Raw genomic sequence first — 25,536 nt, 5'->3', positions numbered from 1 at the left:
CACGGCCAATAATACTCGTTTGCAAAGTAACCCAGACACTCACAGTTACAAAGTGACATATCAATCATGTCCCAAAGTAATCAATACCCTTCCAAAAAGCCAAAGGGCAGCTGATAATCCGAATTCTATCAAGATACTTTCAATGTTAAACAGTCTGCCACATGTACCGGGCTTATATTTCACACAGGACACTTTTAGAGGAGCCGCAGTTTTAAAGAGTTGAAATTTACATGCCCTGAGATTGGATGAACATAATATTGTCATATTTCAACCAACTGCTTCTTTAAATTGAAAAAAAAAATTCCGTTTTTTTTTTCCTTCTTAATTCCTCATTTTTGGACATTATCTATTTGAATTAAAAGGTGAAAATTGTCTGTTATGGTAAAAGAGAAGTACTAATTATGCATTTAGACAATCTGTTCCTTAAAAACACACCTTCTGCATTGATTAGGCATGAACCAATGAGAGATATTTCAGGTTTTTTTTCAAATAGCTTTTTACAGCACTTGCATAGTGCAAACCTTTTTGTCAAAGAGGCCACAGACCAATTCCTGTGCCAATATGGTTGAAAATAAAAATTATTGCAGTGGAATAAGCAGAATTTGCTATAAAATTTACCAAGGGAATATCCATAAATAAAATAATATTAATTTAGATGAGGAATCAATAGACAGCAAAACCGCTAACATAACAATGACCACACAATTCAGGTGAGATGAAGAATTGTCCGAAGGGAAAATGATTAAACAAATGACTCCTGTCACGCCGAAGGTAATAAGCAGTAATTGCACAAGAGATTTTATATGAATCTTTGCAATAAATCCCGTGGCATTTTGCAGTTCAAGAGCAGACTGGACAGTCCAGCATGAAGTTTGGGAATCGATACAATAATAATCCACTGAAGTATAAGCAACCATAGAAAATTGTTTTATTTGAAAGCATGAAATTGGTCGGAAAGTGATGAGTCTATAATCACAATACGCACAAGAAAGCACTCCCCCTGGGGCTGTAAGTTCACAGCTATTTGGTATGTGCAAGCTTTCTGTACGTTTATTAAAAAATATATACATACAAAATGAGTGGTGCTCAAAACAAAGACATTTATCTGTTTTTAGCTTTCTCTTTGTTTGTTTTTGCCTGCACTTCAAATTTCCATTTTAAACTATGGAACAGAGCGAAGCTTAGATTAAGGTTCCCAGCTAACCTTTGCTTTGCGAGATAAAGTTCCCCGAACGAAATTAAGCCACTACACAGTAAATCTTGGCCTTGCTCCAGGGTGATGTGGAAAAGAACATTTGTCATAATCACTTATAATTGGAAAAGAACAGGAAGAGATCACTGTTAATTGCACAGCATGGCATGTGTACATCGGACGTTGCAGAGCGATCACTGCTCAGCAGTGACAGTGGTGGACCTGGGCAAAAGCACTCCATCCAGCACAGTGAGACCCATAAGGGTTTTACAGCATGATATGGTTCTACCCACTGACACAATAGGTCCATTTGGATTATTTGGGGGTTATTTTTGGTTGGGTGGGTGGGTTGGGATGAGCGCAGCACGTACCCTAACATGAGAATGCAAAACACCTTCTGCTGCAATTACCCTCAGCATATTCCCTTCTCACTTTCACGGGCCTTTTTAGCTCGCTTTTACAGGCTTGATTTAATATTCATAATCACCTTGAAAAGGCCATCTGCAATTTTAATCACTCACTGCCAATTACTTTCGGTAATAGCTGTGCCAGCCCCGCTGTCAGTGATCTGACGCCCAGGACGGGGACGTTCCCCAGCAGCGGCAGCGCGCAGCACCGCGGCCTTCCTGGGCCTTCCTGGGCCTTCCCTGCCCTGACCAAGCCAGGCTGCAAGCGTGTGGCTTTGCAGAGTGCATCCAAATATAGCCAACGTGAGGAAATAAGCAAGCTTTTCTTTTTATCCCTCCTCAGTACACAAGGAACAAATGGAAATAAAAATCGCTACTGCACAGAACTTCTGCTTTTCCTTCTTCAGGCAGCAGAACCGTCCCCTGCAGTATTTCCCCTATCTACAACAGCAGTCAGCTGCTTGTTCTCAGCCCGTATGCACACAAACAGCAAACACAGTTGGACAAAGGTAACAACATTCTTGCAAGAGCAGAGCCTTAGGGACCAGGACTCTGTGTGCACCTTCCTGGCTGCCAGATCCCCTCCATTTTAGCACAGAAAAATTTCAGTTCATAACAGAAACACTATTTAGCAAGAATGTTCTCCCAGATTACAGGTGTAACTGCATTCCCATGTGCAATAACTGAAATGATTTATCCACCATAAAAATACACAGTTTATGACTGAGGATTGTTTTTGAGGGGCGTAGAGGTACAGAAAGAGGCTGCATGTGACAAATAATTCAGTGGCTTTATTGCCTTACCGTGCAATTTGTAAGAAAGGGAATCAGAATTTGCTTTGATGTGTAACCACTCCAAACTGAGCAGTACAAGAAGGGTCACGCACACCTTGTGCTGGCACCTTACTGCTCCCGTAGCACAACCAAGGGGGCAAGAAGTCGATGAGGATTTTATGGATAGCAGGTCAGGCAACCAAGGTCAAAGTCAAATTTGAGTTTCTCTTCCTATTATAAATGAGAGAGGAAGGTCTAATTATTCTAAATTACTCGAAAATTGATAGCAAGTTCTTATTAAAACCTTAATGAATTTCCAATAGTAAACATTTTTGTTAAGAATTGGATCAAAAATTGGTTAGCCAGTTTCAGAGAAACACCACAGTAAGTTCTGATTTACACACTGACCCTCTCTTCTGCTGAACAGAATGGCAGCAGCAATCAAATGAAATACCTTACCATAATGTGCCTACGCAAAGGAGATGATTTAAAGCTGTACAGATGACATGGCATTCTGCATGTCTTGACTCTCAAATGCTTATTTTGCAGTTTTGGGTTTTGTTTTTTTTTTCCAATGAGACATAGATGCGAGGACTTCCTACCCTTGCTTAATTTTCCAGTTCTGATAAACATGGAGAAGAGATTAAAAATATCTTTAATATGAAAAGTTTTGCAAATGATAACCCTCGAGCAACCATATGTTTGTGAAAGGATGAGATGAAAATCAGTTCTTGTAAAGATGCTGCAGGGGTTCTGCCGTGCAGGCCCTCAGCATGTATAATACAATTGTTAGGATGCACTTAGGCTTTTGCAGTAAGTAAGTGCAGAAGTTATTCTATTAAACATCTGTTTGGAACATATTTATCATTCCTAATCTATACTGTATATGAGACATTTCAAACTTGCCTAACACAATGACACTTTAAAGAACACCCAAATAGATTCTAATTACTTTTTTTTTTTTAATTGCAGAGCAAGTCCTAATCCTATGAATAAAAAGTGACATCATGCTAATTTATCCACTTATAAGTAAAGATGCTTCTCACTTTTTTCTTAACACCAATATCTTTATATCTTTTTAACCTGTCTTTCACAGATCAGCCAGGACAACTCGTGTCATTACAGAACAGTACCAAGCTGTCACAGCACGTAGTACACAGATATTTTTTCTCTCAGAATGTGTTTTCCCTCCGGATAGCATGTTTAGGTTAAGGTTCTCTTCACCCTCTCAGTAAGGTTTATCAACTCTAAACAAATGAAAATGATATTTTAAGCACATCCAACTTTGTACGGAAGAGAAAGATTTCAAGTCAGATACTTAGAGCACTCCAGGAATGTAGCATAACTGAAGGGGATTCATAGGAGATCAAAAGGTAATGCTCAGAAAGGGTAAATTGATATGAGAGTCTCAGAGTCTCAGCTATTCCTTTTAAAGCTTCAGAGTAATTATATACACTGAAACTCAAAGCCCTCTACAAATGCCTACAAATAGGTGCATTTCTTTCTCCTCTAAGTTTTTTAAAAAGTCCATTTATCTTGTCCATATGTGATAGCGAAGAAATAAAGAGTTCTAGGGAAGATATTTTGCCAGCCCTACTGCACCAGGAAGGGGGGCCAACACTGGATGCTGCTTTTCTTTCATCTGTTTAACGATTTCTACTACTGTTATTTATCATCTCTATTTATCTATTTATGTTTATTTATCGTACCCATTTACTAGCAGGTAATTTTAGTAGTATTATCAGTATACATTGAACAGATTTTCAAAGATCCAAAAGCATTACTTAAGCTTACAGGTATGGACAGGAACTAATTAGTACTTGAACAAGAGACAGCAGCAAATTAGTTCACTTCCTGACTGCACTGAAATAGAACAAAGAAACTAGACAGAATTAGTCCTGTGGCAGAAGGCAGTTAAGTACCAATTGGGCTTCACTATCAGTTTTACCATTTTCACCCCAGAAAGATGACTCACCTGAGTGCCCAACACTCTTTTACTGCCAGGTGAAACTAACGTTGATTTCAGCAGCCTCCTTTCATCTTATTCCGTGCTAGAGCACTAGGACAAGTTTGACTATGAAGAAAAGCTCTGAACAAGAATATTTTCTTTGTAAATTCTGAAGAATTTTAAAGAATTGTAGGTCAATTGGTGACATTAAAAAGCATTCAGTTGAACTAGCAATACTTTTCTGTCCAGAAAAGTTTTCTGACATTTCTCTTATGTTGGTCTTCTAACAAATCATCACAGTTTGTTCAGGATGGCATTTTCCTGGATGGCATGTATAATTGATGTATGTCACTTTTTATAAAATGATTGCAAGGTAGATTCAATTTTCCCTTTTCCTTGTTTGTGTCCTCTAAGAATCTCTTATCTCCACATATCAATTACAGAGCAGTGACAGAGATTGGATACAAATCACTCCAATGAATGTAATAGCAAAAGTGATTAGAGATAGGGAGAGATTAATTGCATGTGTCAGATATAAATAAAGGGTTCAGAAGACAACCCAGGATTTTGAGAGAGTGTCTGCATTCCCAATCTCTTACAAAAAAGAACAACCAGCCTTACAAACGGACAAGTGTAACTAGAAGTTTGGTTACAGTAATGAGTTGGATTTCAGAAGCTCAATCATACGACATTTTTTCAGGATGCCTAACGTCTATGCATACGCCAAAGGAACATATACTCAACCGCTGTGAATTTTCCCAGCTTCACAGGCAAGGGACAATTCCCCATAATAACAGATGTTGTATAAGTGCCTTTAGTTAGAAAAGGAAGGAACTATTTCCATAAACTATGTATTTAAAGATTTCTACATTTGTTGAGGCTATATGATGAAAATCAAGTACCAGACATTTCAGTATATTATATGTTGATCTTGGCTGTTCACATTCTCTCCAGTAGTAAGACTGAAAAAAAAACATGCAGGAAGTTTATTCTGTTGTCTTTCCATTCCAAAAAGTCATCAGTAGTTGATTGATATATCATTTAAAATATTGTAATGACTCTGAGGAGAGTCATCTAGAATCCAAGTTCTACTAGCAGAGCAGAAACAAGTCTCTTGGAAGGGGGGTTGTAGCAGATAGAAACGTGCACCACTTGTGCCAATAATGTTATCAAAAACACTCCAAAAGAAGAGGAAGAAACTGGAGACAGACCAGCCCTTCTGCTATTTATCTGAAAGACCACTGATAGAACATTTGAGCAAAGCCAAAGCAAAGTTCAAGCTGCCACAGGTGTTCCTCATCTAATCTTTATTATTCCTGCAGGTTAGCAATGTATGATTTTAACTGCAGGTTTCCCTTTATATCACCACTATTAAAAGTGAAAAGTTTTCCTTTGAGGAGGCAAAAGAAAGATCTATGGAAAAGATCTGGCAGTGAAATTTGGAAACCAAGAATGCTGTTAAAATATGATGATAAGCTTCTATTTCTTCCTAATGCATATAATGTGATTCTACACTGCAATACAGTGTCCTTCTCCCAGTAGACAAATAGGGCAAACCATTGGGAGCATCAGCCTTGAACACACCTCCTACTTCCGGACAAAGCTTAACTTAAAATTCGTTCCAATGTTATTAAAAAAAAACAATAAAATTTTAACACTAACTCAATGTACTCCTCTTTGTCACAACTATAATACTTAAATGTATTTGACTTAAATATATGCATCCCAAAAGCACAAAAAACATGAGAAACAAAACTCCCAGTTTAAAAAAAAGTATGCCCTTTAGTATGAGAGCAGATTGGAGGTACCACTGAAGAAAAAGCATCAAGAACTACAGCATTTTTCCAGGGTATTAAAGATGGCATTTGCACAGATTTTATCCTGAATGTTCAATTTCAAATCCCACACACTTCAGTAGCCTCCTTCAAATTAGCTTTTTGGATAACAAAGGAATGTTGAGTGATTACCAAAGTGAGGACACACATTTGCTCATGAAATTACATGTGAGAATTGCTCGGTTATCTTTCCTGGAAACTCTGCCCAGAGAGAGCAAAGCCCATGCAGAAAATAGGAGAGGAAAGAAGTGTCATTCTTTCAAAGAATGAATTAAAACCAGTGCCTGGGGAGCTGAGCTGTGTTCTGCTGGACTTCCCCAGTATGTGATCAGAACCTCGGGCACGTGCGGTACAATTACAGCATAGAAATGCAATTTCATTTCATCTCTTGTTCCTTTCCCACCCATCACCAACCTCCCTCCCCAAAAGACAAAACAAACCACCAACAAAAACCCACAGAAAACAATGCTACACTGAGGCATTCGTTTCACCTCTATGGTACTGACCCACAGAGCCTAAGTGAAATAAATTCCCTCAGCATGAACTAAAAAGAGTTTGACAAGTTTACAGAACTTGCATGAATTTGACCTCAGAACAGAAATCTCTGCTCTCTGGGGGTTCCTGCCCACTCCTTTTCTTCTCTCGACACCTGAAAGCTGGAACTAGCCATGAAAAATTCATTCAGCAGTATGTTTCAAACATAGCCATGAAGGATCCTCAACATCTGCTGACTTGAGCAAACCCTGATGGTTAATATGAAAAATTATGTTTGTGAAATGCTTTCTTCCAAAGAGGAAAACGTCTGCTCAGACTCTTCTGAGAACTTATCTTCTTAACTAACCTGACAGAAGGATGTCAAAAGTGGTGTTGCATCAACAGCATTGACAGGTAAAGCGGCACTTTTTCCTCCGCTTCTTTTCTAACAATGGAAAGAGTATTTCACTTTTAGTGCCGCTGGAAGTGACCCAATCGTCTTGTGCTATCATGGGAACTTTTCTTTACAACAGTCTGAAATTGAGCCCTTCCCTTCTGTAAAAAATTTCGTTTTGATACATTAAATTGAAAAACAAAATAGGCCTCAACCAGAGACAAACATGGTCTGTTTAGCCTCGTGTCAGTGCCTACCGTTGCAGAATGAAATGTCTTTTCATAGCAACAGGGGGAGCTGGGTGGAACAACACGGCACCCTGCTATTTCAAATTAATTGCAATGCAACCAAGCCAGAAATTTAATGTTTAGTCCCCAACTCTTTTTTTTTTTTTTTTTTTTTTTTTTTTTGAAAAAAGCATTGTCAATGCTCAAGGGAAAAAATTTATCATTGTTAAATGATAATTGGCTTTATTGTCTTTGACTCCTCAGAAATGCTGGCTGGCAAGGTTTTTAAAATATTCATCAATCTTGTTTTCTGTTTTTACAAAGCCTGCATCAGAAAAAAAGACGTCAGTCTGCAGAACATTCTGCATCTCCCAGTATTATGAATAGGTCTAGAGACTACCTAATTTACTAATAAATTTATTGAAGTGACATGCATCTCAATATTTCACAGCTTAATAAGAAGGTCCAGAAGCAAGGCCCCAGATTGCAGTTCCAGATGATTAGCGCTGCAAAACCAATTGAAGCAGGAGTATCGAAGCTGTCAGACCAGCTTACACATAGCCACCCTTTGCAAACTCACCATTTAAATCATCTGCTCGGGGACACTCGCTCAAATTTTTCATAAAATACTCGGAATAAGCTCTAAAATAGCAGTGCATACTGTTAAAAGTTTCTAAGACTGGGGCAGTGGTGTTCACATCTATAGCACTGCACTGTAGTTAATAATAGGAAAATCTCAGCAGGATTTTTCAAACTTCTTCTAAAGTGACACCAGAGTCTTGCTGCATCATCTTGCAATAAAATAACAAGGACACTTGCTGCGCGCATTGCAGTGAATATCTCAGCCAGCTCCTTGCAGAAATAAAAAGCTCCCTATTAATTTTTCTAAACACTTCTTGAGTTATCGACTTACATACCAGAAATCATTGCAGTTCCCAAACCAAAAAAGAGAGCATCTTCATAGATAAGTGGCATAGACTGAAGAAAAGTGTCTTTTTAAAGGAAAAAAATAAAGGCGGGGGAGGGGGGGTGGTTTTGGGCTGCAGTTGTTGTTTTTTATATTCTACACGACATCAAAAAAAAGCCTTGGTGCAAAGTTTCTGAGAAGATTATCTGATAGCCAGGAATACGGCCCTCAAGGAAATAAAAGTTTCACGATGGCCTTACTTTAATATTTCCATTTGTAAGCGTCCTGCCAATGCTGGTAAGACCAGACGCGTCCCACTGTATCCCCCTGACAAGCCAAAGTCTTGAGAAAGAGATCTGACCATCTGTGCTGCAGTGCCTAACTGCAGGAGAATGGACAAGAAAGAAAAGCGCTTAAAGAATCAAGGACCACTTTAAGATGTATCAGCTAACTTATTGATGAATAGATGGAGGCAGGGAAGAACATGAAGGATTTCCCAGTTGTTTTTATTGTGGAGTGATGTGTGCTTCTAAGAAAAGAAGATTACAGTGGCTCGGTGATAGGTTAACTATCACACATCTTGTCAAGATGGGGAGTTCTAGTGCTGGAGGTAAAATTGAAATCCTCCACCACAGAAAATTTACAGAATTTTCCACAGGGAGTGAATAATGCATTGGACTTGAGAAAATAAACTGGGTTTTGCTACTATATAATAGTATTTCTGTTACTATTACTGCTAGCAAGGTCTTAGCTGACACACTTGCCTAGCCATTGTTTTCTTACTTAAAAGGTGACTAGGGCATACGGTTAAGAAAAGTCAAGATTTTCATTAGTTTTGTATTATCAGTTGAACTGATAATAAGAAATTTCAAATTTGGGACTAATTTTTGACATCTCATGCTATGTGATATACTCCCAATGTGCTGGCTTCTGGATATCATTTTGATTTCACTAGATAGTTTGGTCTATTTTCCAGACATTGCTCAAACTCCATTTACTTCCAGCCACAGTTCAAGGTTTTGAATGTGATCTGCAGTACAAAGCCTCGTAGCTCATGTTCTGCTTTCCTGAGGACCATCCCTTTATCCTAGAGCCTGCCTCATGTTCGGGAACAGAGCAGGACAACTTTCTCAGCTGTCAGACTGATTCTGTTGATGTGCTTTTCATGTGGGCTGGAGCAAGTCTGATGCCGATGTCCTTCAAGGAAGGAATAACAAGCTGTGCATCTCTAACAGTGTTCTCTGTGGATGACTACCCAGGGAATTATCTATAGTTTTTTCCTTCTGCCCTCAATAAAAGTGGCAATGTGCACTGAGTCATGTCGCAAGGTTGCACTCAATTAATATATAAATGTACTCACACAGAAATTGGATATTCCACTTTCCACTTGATCTAATGAAACTGTTTTTTTACCCTAATTATTATTGATTATCTTAGACCTATTCTAACAGAAAATGAAGTGCCATCACTTTCAAAATCTGATAAACTTCAGACAGTTCAAAGCAATATCTTCCAGACTCGGATGTCTCTTTAAGAATTTTTGGAACTTGCTGAAATTATTTATTACTTTTCCAAAATATACCATCTTTCTGCAACTGTTGCCTACATGCTCACTCACTCAGGACCATACTTTTGCCCAACTGTTTTGTTATTAGACAGAAATGGTTTATTCACTTCTATCTGATGTATTACATCTTTCTTATCTTCCTTAGATCAAAGCTCATGATGACCATGTCAATGTAATTTTCTTTACAAACTCTGCAACGTATTATGGCTTTATTATTTAATATATTATTTCTTTAACACATGTAGCATTAAACATACTGGTTCAATGTATTAAATTGTTTATTTACTTCTCAGGCTTAAAATTGCCCTGTTTGGCTAAGGCTCATTCTAACAAGCAAATCCATATTTGGCTTCCCATCTTGCCCCTTTCCTATTGTTCACATTCCAGACAGACTTTGCATTCATAGTATCAAGTCTGCAAGCATTTTGAAGTGTTTTCTTTTCCATATGCTGGTATTACCTTCTGCTTTGCATAAAACTTGTTACGCAAGCGTGATCACAGACTATTTCTAGCATTAATTAAGATATGAAATTAAAGTGGGAAGTACATTATTGGTCACATAATACAAACAGTACAAATTTGCTTTAAAAATGAAATTACTGAAGTGTTAGCAAACCTCTTTATACTGTCAGAAATAATAATGTTTACAATCTACATGCCACAGCACAGATAGAATTCACACAAGTGGATTTGCAGTATTACTTCCAATTCAGGAGAAGGCGCAAAACCCATGAGAAGTTCATTTACTGTATAAACATATCTGGAAGAAAACACGGCCATGTCTCTCCTGCTCTCTGTTGCACCGTGTAGATTCTGCCCTCAGAGACTCCATGCACAGTGCACTGCTGGACCCACCAGCAGGGCTGCCAGTGCTTGCTTAAGAACAACTTTCCTTGAAACCTGATGAGGGATTTTATTGGAAAAACACACGGCTTTTTAGAAATTTTTTCATAGGAATGTAACATTTTTGATAAGCTTCTGACAAACATAAGCATACTATCAACAGCAATGTGATTGACTTCCTTCCCAAAAAAACAGGCTCCCAAGTTTTGTTCCTCTAAAGAAGACAGCCACACAGGCTGTCTCAAACCTCATAATTTCCAAGATCAAAAGGCATCTTATCATGCTAGTTGGTCTAGAGCTGAGAATCCTGCATCCTCTAGAAGCCTAAACCAAAAATGCAGCCTGTCTGTAATGCTGCCAGCCTCACAGATGATTTAGCTAATCGCCTCTTCCTTATCTCCACAAACAAAAAGAGGAACATATTCCCTACCTCACTGCTGCCTTAAAAACACCTCTACTGAACGCCCTCAAAAGGAATCAAATATTCCTACACTGTAAAAACATTGTTTTTACACAACCATTTACTAAACGTTTAACAGTATTTTACACCTGCACAGTTTTGTAGAATGTGCATGTTAATATACGGTGTGCAGAAACCTTTCTGACCCCATTGCTCCGCTGTGTTTCCCTCCCCTTTGCTGTAAAACCTACTTCTGGAATGCCTCTGTAATGGTAGGTGTTAATACAATTTGTGCAATGTAAAATAATAAGTAATAACAATGAAATACATGTTCCCTGGGACTCCACGATAACTCCAGGTAAAAATAATGTCAGAGTCTGGGAACAGACTCATTAATAAAACTGCACTTAGAAGAGTGACTTGTTTACTTATGCACAATGGAAACCAATACATTATCAAACCCTGCATTAAAAAGAAATTACGATCCCAACTTCGCAACAAACAGCGAGGAATACCATCACGTACCTGCCTTGCACAAAATAAGCCCCCAGACAAAAGGCTGCAAGGCCAGTTTTTCTCGGGCTCATGCTCCCTTAGCTCCCTCTGATCACACAAGCTGTTCAGAGCGCTCCAAACCAACCAGGAGAAGAAGATCTCCTTTAAGGATTGAATCCCTTGTTAGAAAGGCTCTTCTTGTTAGGGCAGAGCTTCGTGAACTCCTCCTGTAACCTCGGTGCTGCCGCACAGTTCTGTGCATTTGGATACTTACTCGCTATGCTGAGATGAATGAGCGGGCTTGTCTTGTTCTCCCCATTCTTTTCATTGACAGCCTGGACATAGTAGCCTCCTGCATCCATCACTGACGTTGCAAGGACCACCAGCTGATTCTCCAGTGTTATGGCTCTGTTTAGGAAAGTAAAAGACTGTGCTGAGACCAGAAGAATGGAACTCACTGTGCAGAAACTGTACAGTACTTCAGGCTTGACAGAATCACATGATACTCGTTGGCAAGATGCTAGGCGATCCAAAATAGCCTCATTTCAAGCACATTCACAACACTTTAGATGTGCAATGCTTCGAGGCTTTTTCTCAGTTTAGATCACGTAAAATGTTTATGGTGACATGCAAAAAGCTACAACATCTAAAACGCAAACAGTTTAAATGTCTTTAAGAAGTTACACATAAAATGGCAAATAAAAGCAGAGGCAGACAGCCTCACCCTGCATCGATGTGGGCTGATGGTCCCAGCACACACCAGCATGCTGCAAAGCTGGTGCTACTGGGAACCTCCACAACAGGTGAAGCTATTTAAAGGCCGACACTCAGGAATAAGGTGGCCAACCAATACTGAGCTTCCTTGCCTGTCTTCCTCCTGTTTCAGCAAGCTATAGTTAACATTAATAATTCACAATTATTTTGCTTTGAAGAAGTGTTTTAAGGCAATGGGAGAATCACATTCCTAGTGTGGTATACAGGTTTTCACATCCAGGAGGTGGCATAGGATATAACAATGAGAACAGTGTCCATACTCTGTGTGTATTGCTCCCATCTCTTCAATTTTCTAATGTGGATACAAAGAACAGTGGACTTCTATAAGGCTGTCAGTAGATATCAATTGAAAAAGAGGTGAGGCTGCATTTTCAGCTCTGGTGGTGGTACTGAAGACAGTCATCACACACCAGCTGAAGATCTTGTTTGCAGTATTTACACTGATGATTTTTATTATACTAAACTGTAAGAAATATCTCAGTGCAATTTCTTTTCTTTATTCAATGAACCTGTAATTGCTTAATTGACTTAGAAAATCAAAGGCAGTGTGATAGATTTACGGAGTGGGGATATAAAATGCAATTAATATGACATTTGATAAAGCAAATAAAGATAAAAATCCAATGAAGTGCTAATAATTGAATATTAAAAGACAATGCAATTACATTCATTCCTACAGTAGTTCTAAAGGATGCGGTGCTAGAAGGATTCTTTGAAAATACTGAAACACATTTCAGGCTGCTTTGGGAGAAGGTGCAGCTGTAGCTGAATGTTTTAAAGCTGATCCCTGAATGCTGGTGAGAAGCACACTGATATCACCTCTACCTGTGGCCAAATAACATTTGTGAGTGACATGCATACACATTTCAAAGCTTGTATGAGCCTAAGTAGATTCGAAATGAAAAACATCCATGCAGAAGGACTGAACATAACATATAACGTGTTCAAATTACTATAAAAACTTTTCTATTCATTTGTATAGAGAAAAATAACTAGAGGATAAAATAATAGTGAAAAGCAATTCTTTGGGGTCATCAGATTCCACAGGAAGATTCAAGTTAGATTCAAAACCCCAAAATGAGTGGTTGATAATTAAAAATCCTGTGAAAAGTCAAAGGTTTTGGTTTCAGCTACTAAAAACAGGCATGGGTAAGGCACGGGTGTGCAGAGGCCAAAGACTTGGAGTTCTATTTAGATTAAGAGCTGCGCGCATCAGGAAAATCAATTAGTCACGTTTTAAGGACTCATTAATGCCAATGTTTCTAAACCATCTGAAGATTCATGTCACAGCCCTTATCAGGGCTGCAACCGTATTTTGCACAACAGCTGCACAGAGCGCCCTAAAATTGGCTTAACGCATTCCCCTGGGTTCGCTGTTTGTTTTCATTGTCTGTTGTAACTTCTGCATTATGACAGCACCGCACTAACGTTGGAAGGGAAATCACATCCTGGCTGCTCAGCTCACTGCCACGTTTGAGGAAGACAACAGCAGCAGATGGAGAGGACCTCTCAGAAATTCATACCCAGCACAGATTTTATGAAATACATAAATATTGTTGGTTGGGTTTTTTTTTTTTTTTTTTAAAGTGATACCAAACTTAATCTAATGTTTTCAAGACAGAACAACCAGCAAGTAAATGAAGCAGACCGATCCCTTGGGGTTCCTTAAGCATAAGGAAGGGAGCGTTTTAAGTCATATGTTTTGATAGAAGATACTTTAACAGTCTCCAGAGCTCAGCGGAAGCCTGTAGGGAACAGCAGCCAATACAGACACAGTGACGTGCAGGGCTGTGTTGAGCAGCTACAAGGATACCATGCCAGCTCTTCTGTGACAACTACACTACAACAGCACCCGCAGACTACAGTAGATGGATCTCAAAGTGAAGGCTTCAAACCCTGCCTGTTACAGGCTGCCTGCCCAAGACCGCTACACCGTAGGTGAGAAAGCACAGGAATGATGGAAGTCAGTAATGTTACACATCCAGTTCTTCTAAGGATCTGAAGATGTAAACAGAAACCTCCTGAGTTTTTCAAGACTTCCATTTGCTGGAGCCAGAATTAAGCACTTGGAAATGCTCTGGGTTTGTTAACTGCAGACTTTGAATTGCCCAAATACTTGAAAAAAATGCGGAGCAAATGATCTCTGAAGTTTAATATAGAGCTTTTGGAAATTACGTGAACATCAGGCGAACACCAGCTGAGCCTTTAGAAATAACGATCATTTTCTGAAGTGCCATTGTTCAGGTATTTAAGACAATATTTTTGCACTTAGATTCTTCTTGCTCTGAAAATTGGATCATTTATTAGAATACTGAAAATGAACTCTGTAGCATCTTAAATAGGTGGATTTCATATTACAAAATATTATTAATGGAACATACCAAAATCTACTCCATGAGTAGATAATGCTGAGAAGTTAGAAATGCGTTCAGTGTTAGCCTGCCAGATTACACAATAAATAGACAGATAGAATAGATAGGATAGATAGATAGCTGCATTGCAAAAACATCACCAAATGAAAATTGCACAGTGACCTAATGAGGCTTTCTCTTAGAAGGCAGCCATCTGCTCCCGAGCAAGGGTGCAGTATTTTAGCAAATATTGCCTTCACGAGGCCTCTTTTCCTCTAGCTAATACAAACATCAAATCCCTCTGTAGCAGATATTTTTTGCTGGAAGACCTCAGCTGCCCTTTTAAAACTTTTCCTCCCATAGCACAGCATGAGCTGATCATTCTCTGGGAGGCAGAGCCCACCCAGCAGCAGTGATGTTAAGAGGAAAGGGAGAGATGATGGAGCACTGACACTGCAATTACTGAGACGTCCCCCATGAAAATGCACTTTTGAAAAAGGGGCAGAACGCTGCAGTTAAATCACAGCTGTGCAGTGAAACACTGACTCAGGGCAGTGCACATGTGGCTTAGCAGTGAGCATTTCCCCACTCATGTGTCTTCCAATTCTGAGGGGAAATTATTAATCACAGTTATTTAAATATATACAAACAGTGCATGTTTTTCAGGACTCAATCACAGTGCAAAATGTTAGTGTGCCTGCTTCAGAACAACATGTCCATAGCAACAAAGCAGTAGGAGCTGACTGGATGCCAAGTTTATAAAATAGTACTCAGGTTTCAGTTATATTATGACTGCAAATCAACTAAAAATAAAAAATTTATACCTACTCAGCTGCTGAATATTAAGTACAGCCACACAAATTAATGCATTCATGTTACCATCAGTGCTAGTTTCTAGCATTGCTTCTCTAACGATGTCATGCACAACAAGTGGTTCTGGAAACTGACCGGGATTTCTGGTCATGAAAGCAAACCTGGGTTAAACAAGAACAACAAACCCAGGTGTGATGGCCCAGCACAGGCTGAGCACCAGCCTGCAGTGAAGGCAGCCCAGTTACTGACACCAATGCTCAAGGGTGACAGCTTGATTTTGGGAGATCTATTTCCAGGACCAAATGAGAGAGATGGCAGAATTTCACATTCTGAGCTTGGCTTCCCTGTTCTCTAGCACTGGTTTTGGAGGTGACAAGACCTTGGTTTAGGAAGACTGCTGACATTGTGCCCCACATTGGCTCACGGCCACACTGTGCAAAGCCCCTCCTGTGCTCAGTGAGTGGAAGGCTGGGACAGAAGTAGGTGGAAAAGTGCTTCTGAGGAATGCTAGGTGATGTCCTGCCAGGCTGGGCAGTGCCATCAGGGGGAAACTTAGAGGGCCTGCATCTGGCATGGCCTTGTTTCACATTTGCATTGGTTCCTGTTGACTGTACATAGATTACATTTAACTAAAACCACAGATGTGGTCTCAAATGCTCTGGGACATACAGTTACAATTCCAAAAGCTGAACATGCCTTGAAACCATGCCACAATATTGAAGTTTGTAATTCAATACACAAGTTCAAAATATTGTATGTGAAAAGGACTAATTGGATGCTCAGATACAAGGCAGGATGATGGTTTTGACAGAAGCTTTAGGAATGGCAGCATACCACAGACCTAATGTGAGTCAGGAATGTTGTGATTTACAAAAAATGCAAACCATGTGCAAGCCACAAAACCATGGGCAGGCTCAGGAGATAATGGTGCCTCTAGATTTGGCACCCAAAAAACAAAAAAAATTACCAGACTAAACAAAAATTAACCCCCTTGAAAGAGGAAACAAAGAAAAAACAAAAGCTCACATCAAACCCTGATCAGCGATCCAGAAAACATCATACGTAGGAGAGGACTCAAAAAGCATAAATCTACCAAACAGAAAAATCATCCTAAGTGTCTCAGTGCTTACAGGCTGCTGCAAAGAAGTACCTCAGATTTAAGCAGCACCATCAAAGACTGAGTCTTGTTACAAAAATCTTAGCAGTTTGCCCTCGGAAAAGCTTATTTCTGTTCTTTTGAGATAGAGGCTCCCAGAAGGGACACTCAGATCAGTCATCCCAAACATATATTTAAAATCATGCCCATATCAAACAATTACTGGTCTAGAGATAAAACAAAACAAAGCCCCAGATAATCACTACATAACTGATCATGAAAGAGATGTTTACAGCAAGACAACGCTACCAATCCAGGAGCAAGCAATTACAACACCCAAACAAGGAGCAATATTCATAAGGGCACTGCTTATCTTTAAATGTTTTTTTTTTCTCCCTGTAGATTTTCAGCAGCTTTAATTCTTATTTAATACAACTTACTTATTATCATACTCTTTTGACAGTTTTTTAAAATTACTATTATTAAATCTTAAGCGGCAAGACTTAGTGCAGCTGATAATAAGTACCTATGTGTGCTTAAACCGCAGCTCTTGGGTGTTATCTTACTGAACCACCCTGATGAATGTTTGCCCCAACTGCAACGGCAGTTCGCCAACTAAAGGAAAAATCCAGACTTTCGAGATAAAACATGCATCTCTGTCCACAACAGAAACCAAAATCTTGGAATAAAATAAGTCCATTTTCTCCAGTCTGCTCTTCACGTAAAATTGTTACTGCATACAAGATACTTGCATGTAAACAGAGTACCTGTTTTCTTCTTTCTTTGTTTAATCATATAATCAGCACACTGAACTCCGCGTCGCTGTCTGTTGCTATGGCCATAGCTAGCACTGCAGTTAGAAAGTATCACAGGTGGTTGATCCACACAGCTGGCTGACTCCATTGACAGCAAGCACAAAGACTATTTGTAACCATTTGGGATTTTATAGGCCAATTTACAGATATAACTAGACAGGAGTATTGCTCCGCTCCATGACATTTCTCCTGAACTGATAATGTGAGGTACTGCATTTATTTTGTTTAAAACACGGATTTTTCTTCCCTTTTCCTTCACTGTGAATGGAAAAGTTCTATCATTAAATTGCATCTTCACTTCTGATAAAATATGTCAGCATAATGGTATGTGGTATCATGGTTTGTAGTCAAATATTAAAGAGTTTTCTGCTGAAGAATAGTATATCTTCATAGCATGGGCGTACTACTGAATAAATACAAATGTGAGGCATGACTGCAAACTGCACTAAACATAAAACAAATTAGCAGTGGCGCATCCCTGTCACAGGGCAATGCGCTACAAAGGTAATCGATTATACAGCAATGACAGAAGGAAAACTTCAACCTCCAAATAGCATCTTTAACAGATAAATTTAGACGTGCCATAACTTTGCCTACTTAGATGCTTCCATCCTCTGTTTATTTATGTTCATGCATTCCTTTATCCCCATTTCTGCCATTCTGTTCTTGATTCCTCACCCCTCTAATTTAAAATTGTCACTGTTTTCACACTGCTTAGCTGAGAACAAGATTTGACATGGCTGTTTCTGGATGAACGTACCTAGTCTCAGTGACCCAAAAGTCTGCACCACAGCAGCTGCAGCACCCACACCATTTGAAAATAAGATTTCAAATCTCAGCTCAATGTACATTTCTCTCCAATACACTGGCTCAATTTGAAGCTATGCCCATACGATACATCAGTATACTTAGAGCTGATACAATGCTCTGACAAAAATCTGGCTGTAATCATGACACCCAACAGCAGTTGCATAACAGCAATGATGAAACAGCCACCAACACTAGCCTTACAAGTGAGAAAAAAACATGAACAAACAATATACAAGCATGTTGAAATAAATTGGAGAGTTTTATTGGATAGGAAAATTTGCAGAGCCATAACTTACAACACACTTGTTTTGCAGAATAGTAGGGAATGTCAGGCTAACATCCATCACTATTTATGTGCGTTAGCTCTCCTTTTAACAGCACAAACCTTTGCTGAAACAAGTTGGGTATGGTAAAAAGTAGCATGTGACCCAAGCATGAACCTCTGCTGCTGCCACCTGCACAAAGAGCAGTGGTACTGGGCAGCACTAGGGCAATTTATTTAGACAAGTTTCACTAGGAACGATAATTAAAGATTTAGTGGCCTGAATCAATACAACAGCTACTGCTATCTACGTACAGTACTGCAGTGTGCTGAGACTAGCATTTGTGTTATTGCTGCAAATTCGCGGTACAATTTTATTGTACAATATCGTAGAGGTTTGCTGTCTACATCAAAATAGGGATCTTGTGTACTCATTTCTACTTGCACACCATAAAGACATATATTTTTGCTGCACGCTGTGAATTGAGCAGAGGCCTGGGAGCCATGTATACCCAGGTTTTTGCCAGTGATACGTAGCCTTGAGTTAGTTATTTAGCCTTTTGGTCTCTGTGTTCTGCCAAGAGAGAAAAAGGATAATACATATATGTATTTCTTTTTGCTGAAAAATTTATCAAGAAGCTTAAATAGTTAATACCTCTAGCACTCAAAAGATGTAGAGGATTATGCAAGTGCTAAATCTTAATGCTCTTTACTTTTCCCCCTTGCTTTGCCGTTTGACTGTGAGGCATTTTGTTTTGACTTTAGGCAAAACAGCTTCTCACCAACTCATTTTCAACCACTTTAACATCTCCTGAATTATACAAACTGGACAGGTAAGCACTGCTTTCCAGACACCAGCCTTCTAGTAACTCACGGTCTCGTACTGCTTCCTTCAGCAGATCCCCACATTTAGTAACACACGTGCCTACCACAGACCCCACAGAATCCTGGTTATTATTGAAAATAATACAGCAGAAGACATTTCAAGCCAGTTAATCACGCACTTCAATGCCATTAATGCAAACATTCCGAAGCATTTCAAGTTTGTGACAATAAAAGAAAGAAAACTGAAAAGAAACACAGAACTTCGGCAGGTCCCTGGAAGGACGAGGTGACGCCCCACTGCTACCATAAGTGGGCCATGCAGTGACAGAAAAGCAAAGCCAAGCTGGACACATTCAACCATATGTGGAGCATCGGTATGGAGCCAAGCACTGTTGACTTTGGGTAGAAAGAAATAGAAAATAGCATGACATCCCGGTGGCATTCTATGTTCTGGTTTGTACTCAAAGCAATCCTGCCAATTTCTGACAATATGGTGGGAAACAGAGCAAATAAACAACTGGAAAATACTGTTCTACCACGAGCATGTTAGTTATTGAGCTAGGGCTGTGTTATGCAATACTAATTTCAAAAATAATACAAAGGAAAAAAATTCAGAAAATAAATATAGTTTTGTAATAAATGAGGCAAACGTATGTGGAGCTGTGGCACAGCAGAGCTGCAGAACTCTAGAAAGTGGGAAGTCATGGGAGGCTTCACAGAAGAGACTGAGAAGAGAGGTGCAGTTCTATCTAAACTGAACGATTTGAGCAGCCCTCCCTCAAGCACCCGGGCAGCAGTTACCTGTGAATAATAATTACACCTGTGCATAAAAAAAGGGAGGGGGTCCGCAGAGGGAAGCTTTCTGTAGCCCTCTATTTTTACCAAATTGTACAGGGTACTACAGTACTTCTGTGTTAAAATCTCTGAAACCCCAGTGTGTGCATTAACATCTTTTAAAATAAAGTGTTCTGGAAGATAGCCTTTAGAAGTGCAGCTCCCTCCTGGGATCCATTTCTTTTGTATTTGAAACCAGGTTACAGCCCTCGACTTTCAAACTCATAAAGAAAACTTCAGCAGCCAACTAAAATGTAAAAAACATATGATTCGAGGAGCAACAGGCCACATAGATTTTTTGCTTTCAACCCGGGTGGCGTTGCCAAAAACAGGAAGATAGGTTACCTATCAAATCCATTTCTTTTTAAATTACCTGAAATCAATACATGGGTGTGTGGCTTGCTGCTTATTTGACTTCTGAGGCTAATGACACACGTTTCCTTGTGTGGGGCAGCAACATATCTTCAGGCCTTCTGATTGTAAAGCTTAAGCAAGTCAGAAGGCCAAAGCCTGAGCAGTAAATCTTGCCGATCCTCTGGTAGAATGACAGCAACTTCCACTTTAAAATAGTCCCAAAGGTAACACAGAAGGCAAAGAAGTTCAGCTCCTTTCCATCCCATCCTGCAGCTCTAAGCACCACACTTTCCCTCTAAGGATGAGCAATACAGAGCATGCATCTGAGAGACTGCCTTGTTTACATTTGCTGGATGATCCATAAACACTACGCCTACTGAGCAGGGAAATGAAACCCTGAATTGTCAGTAGATGCAGTTTTGTTTCTTTGATTTTATGGCTACAATATGCTTTGCAGAGCATTTTTATTTTCAGTGCGGAAGGAATATTCAGCTATGAGTTACACGGCAAAAGAACTCGCAAATCCTGGGAAGCACGCAGGCGAATTACCAGCCCAGCTTATATTCCTTACGCTGTGAGCAGAATGCTCAACATCTTGCCGATGCAAGTAATTCTACATAATAGTTAGACCAGAACAGGAAGCCTCTGATGCCCCCAAAGTCTTTACTGCAATCTGTCTTCACATATTTATCTCCCTACTTGCAGACATTTCTGCTGCAGAGGTTTTAGGGATTTGCTCCTGCAACGCAGCAAAACGCTGCTCCCTGAGAATCCCCTCATCTGGAGAAGAGGTGCTATTACTGAGATAATGGACAGTAGGCACAACAGTTCCATCACCTTTAGTTACTGACTCTTTTTATCCACTTCACTCCATAATGAGGATCTCTACACGCTCACATTTTCGTAACAGCAGCATCAGCCATCCCCTAATCCTACAGCACATTAAAATCAAAAGATAAATGCAGGAAAACATTAGAACGCGTTTATCGCTTGCCTGCAGATGTATAAAGTTAAAACAGAAGATTGTTTTTCAGTTGAAAACAAGCAAATAAATCCATTTACTTAATTTTCATCTTAAATAATCTTTATAAGTGTTGAAAGGATCCTTTGATTATTTCTGTAAAGACAGTGAAACATTCCATTATAGCTTACCTAGGCTGCAGAGGGAAAAAATGCAATTCCTTCCTGTACGTGCTTTTCCCAGGTGTATTAACACACTTCTTTGTATTCAAGAACCAACTTTTATTATAAGCTAAGTGTGTAGGGTACAGGGAGACAGGGAAAGAAACCAGAATCAACAGAATGCTAACGAGAAAGAAAAATGCAACCCCACGATCCCTTTAATTGGACACGTGCTTATATTTTGAACTTCCATATTCTTAGTGCTGTCATTACTGAATTCAAAAGATGGCAAATTGAAATAACGCTCAAATAAACCCTTGCAGCCTACTTTGTCAAAGGAAACAGGAGATAACAGGTTATTCTCCGCAAGATGAAAATATGACATAAAGGAAGGACAGAAAAGGGTCATAAGCAGCCAGAGCAATGAGGCTGATGAGAGCAAGTTGTACCAACTTCAGAGCCAACGAACAGGAGACACAACAAGACAGTTACATGGGATGCTTAGGCAGACGTCTTGCTTTCATCCCTGTAATCTTTGCCTACAAAACTAGCAGATAAAACGTGCATTTAGCTACTCTGCAGTCCTTCCCAAATCATGTAAAACAATCAGAAAAGTTATCACCATCGGCAAGTCTCATTAACTTAGTAACAATGGAATATTTCTTGCAGATTTATACCACTAGGTTAGATAATTTCTCATTTGTTGATAAGATCCTTTACACAATAGACAGAGATAAGTTTACATGGTAGCCTATTGTTTTGTGGCAGTGATGGCACATCGTGCAAATGCTAATATTTAACCAAAATAGAAGCTGAACCAAGGGCTGTAACACTTCTTAAAGCTAAAACAATTACACAGCAATGCAAGCCCTCAGTTATTCAATATACCTAAGTCTACACATTAGCTCAATACACTCCCAGCAAAGTTAGAGATCACTGGGGGAAAAAAAAGTCATGGCATGGCTCCTTCTTAATTGAGTGCTTGTGTATGGGAATGAGCAGAAGAGAGGGCACGCATCTGCACCAACTCATAGATATGGATCTCAGGAGATGTGTCAGAGCTGATTGCTGATTGATCCCTCTGCCAGCTGATGTACTGAAGTTCCTCCTTCAGCTCATTCAACAGCCTGAGGTTTTGAAGTAGATAATCCCAATTCTGCTCTCCAGCGCCTCAAATAAGCCAGTAGTGCCAACATGAAGATAGGGACTGTTCCAATCACAGAATCCCACTTCAAGACCTAATGACATTGAGCTACAGATAATTCCAGCACCCTCAGTTTAGTTGACCTTATGTAAAAGGTTGTGGATATAATGCACTTCCTCTCTCTGGCTTTACTGCAGTGGGACAGTTGCAGAGGGCTGTGAGGAAAGAACACAAGTTCCTGTGCAGGAACAGAAGCAGCACCCACACTGCTGGTGCTATCTCACTGGCTTCCCCTGAGGAAGCAGAGGGACTCTTGGTGTGAAGAACCTCCACATCTCAGCAGCACAGGAAACAGGGGAAAAACCCTGCACCAAAATCTAACGCTTCAGTAGTACATTTTTTTCTGCATTATCCTTAATGGTGAGAAGCAGAATCCCTGATGCCTCGAAGACGTGTCAAAATATTTGTTGGCAATTTCTACGGCAGGAATAGCATTAATATAAAGCCTATTCCTAAGAACCCAAATTCTCCTCTCACATCCAAAGCAGCTGCAGGTTTAGCAGAGGTGCTGAGCCACCTGAAATCCAGCTCGGCCACCCCAGCACCCTGCTCCCAGCCCTGGGCAGCCTGCACCGCTCCGACCATGCTGCACGCCCCAACCCCACAACAAGCTGCCAGGGAAGCCTTATGGGAGCCTGCAGCAAGACATCCAGGATAATGCTAAGGTGACCTGTGAGGATGGATGAGCAAACCCCAGTGCTTTGAATTTCAATGCTTTATTGCTTTAAACCATATCTCATCCATTTAATGCAGATTTAAAAGAGGTCCTTGAGATTGCTTTTAAACAAGAATGTACTTCAAGAGAAAAAGGACATAAAAATTGGCCGAAACACAACTGTAATTCCGCATGCCTAACATTTCCACATTTGCATTATTTTCTGCAAACATTTGCATGTAGTGACAACAAATGCAAAATTATGCACGTTTGTCGTTAAACTGAATTTACCTCCTGGGGTAAAATGGTGCCGAGGCCAAACGGTTTGCATTAAAACAACAGCTGTGGCACTGCACTATACTTCAGAACTACAGATATTGCCTGTTCTGCAAGGAAGTACCCAGTACTAGAAGACGAACATGCTACACTGAGCATTACAACTAATAAAGCCTTTTCTCTTCCAAGCTGCATTTATGTCCCTGAATCTGGCCACCACCACACAAAACAAAGCCCTGACCCGGCAGCCCCACTATCCCTTGCTGCCTCCTGTCCTCCAGCAGTCAGAGCAAACCCTCAGAGGGCTTCCAGCACCACGTCCTGCAGACAGGCCCACACACACTTCTCATCCTTTTCTATATACAATTTATCTATAAACTAGTTATGCACAGATACCAATAAAAGACATCTTTATGTATCTATTCAGTATCCATAATGAGAAATCTATACTATACTTTACATCCACAAAACAAGTTTCTGTTCGGAGGTTTGAGTTACCGAAACTAAGCTACTGTTAATTTAAAAAAAATATATTATAATTTAGTCTTTTTTGTATCCCCACAGTGACTGCATTGCACTCTCTAAATAGTTCTTTCAAGAACTCCAGGGAGAAGAAAAATGTGTTACTGCTGAGGATATGCCTGCTCTTCTATTTAAGCTTTAAACTTGGCTTCCAGCAGCCAAATAAGTAGCAGGAAAATGGAAGGTTAAAAACTTTGCTGTTCATCTCTGCCAGAACAGTAAAAGAAAAATAAGATTGTTGAATAGCTGACAACGACTGCAGAATCAACACAGCAGCGATCTGCCTAGAAGCTGCAAAGGGCAAAACTAAGGCATCTGCTTAAAAGCTTATACCAACTGTGGAAGTTGGTATAAAAGGAGTAAGGAAGCCACAATAAAACATAATTATTACAGGAGCTATAATTATGGCATTATACTTTGGCATATTCAATGTTGTGCACATTAAATGTTGTACACTGTGAATATTTAATAATTACACGCTTACTCAGAGTAGTTAATGTCCTTAAAATGCAGGTATTTTCCAGGCAGTAAGAAAAAAATTGCACACAATTTTTGCCATAAGGATCTGAAGTTGAAATGGACTGCATGGCAATTTTTAGATTTTTTGAAATATTAATCAACCACCTTGACTACAAGAAAACAAAATACAACCTTCCGGTAGTCCACTGTGGTCACCAGTGGTGTAATGTTCTTTATCATCGTACTGTAAGAATTACTGATAAATAGCTGTCTCCAGTTACAGTGGTTGCAGTAGATCTCCAAGAAGTTTAAACAACTTGAGATACATGCAAACATTCTTCAGTAGTAACAAGCAAAAGATATATTTCTGCAATAAGGACTAGCAGGAAGTATGATTCACTATGTGTCAGCATTGCATAAAATAGTGCAGTTTCTATTAAACTACTTTTCTGTAAAACGTATAAAGACAGATTTTGGTATGCAATATAGAATAAGGGGGGCAGGCATATCATTTTCAGTGTAGCATAAAGATATAAGTGAAAAATTATTAGATTTTCCTACTATGCATTGAGGCTTTAGTTCAGTAAATGCTGGCAATGGATTTACTACATTCTGAGCACTACAACTAGAGGTACCCGTTCTTTATACTGGAAAAGACTGACATTTTAAAAGAGCTTATTTAAGGTTCTGTCAACAGCCTGGGTTGCAAAATTGCTCATGGTTTTGCTCAAAATTTGTCTTTTTCCAAATACTTACCTTGTAACCACCACAGACTAAAATCAGAATAGTGTCCAAGTCTGCAGGCTGGCTCATCGTGTCAGATGAGAATCTTGCACATCTTACGAATGATTTCACTTTAGCAACGAGCTGCTGATGACTATTCTCAATTTTTCAGTTTTCCA

The 25,536-nt window shown here is 39.5% G+C and overlaps 1 protein-coding gene across 10 annotated transcripts in view; it reads right to left on the bottom strand.

The window, feature by feature from the left end:
• SDK1 (sidekick cell adhesion molecule 1) overlaps positions 1 to 25,536 on the bottom strand; it is a 367,601-nt gene that overhangs the window by 189,555 nt on the left and 152,510 nt on the right. For 9 of the 10 annotated variants that reach the window (XM_021412024.1, XM_021412018.1, XM_021412020.1 and 6 more), the window contains one exon: positions 11,737 to 11,870. In XM_021412024.1, the coding sequence (XP_021267699.1) occupies positions 11,737 to 11,870 (134 nt within the window). Of the gene's footprint in view, positions 1 to 11,736; positions 11,871 to 12,186; positions 12,252 to 25,536 lie in introns of those variants that run through there. The other variant, XM_021412027.1, reaches the window with a different exon arrangement.

The sequence above is a fragment of the Numida meleagris genome, chromosome 13, assembly GCF_002078875.1.
Source record: "Numida meleagris isolate 19003 breed g44 Domestic line chromosome 13, NumMel1.0, whole genome shotgun sequence".
NCBI classification, from domain to species: Eukaryota; Metazoa; Chordata; class Aves; order Galliformes; family Numididae; genus Numida; species Numida meleagris.
The sequence above is the reverse complement of the archived record's forward strand: the minus strand, read 5'-3'. Positions and strand labels throughout refer to the sequence as shown.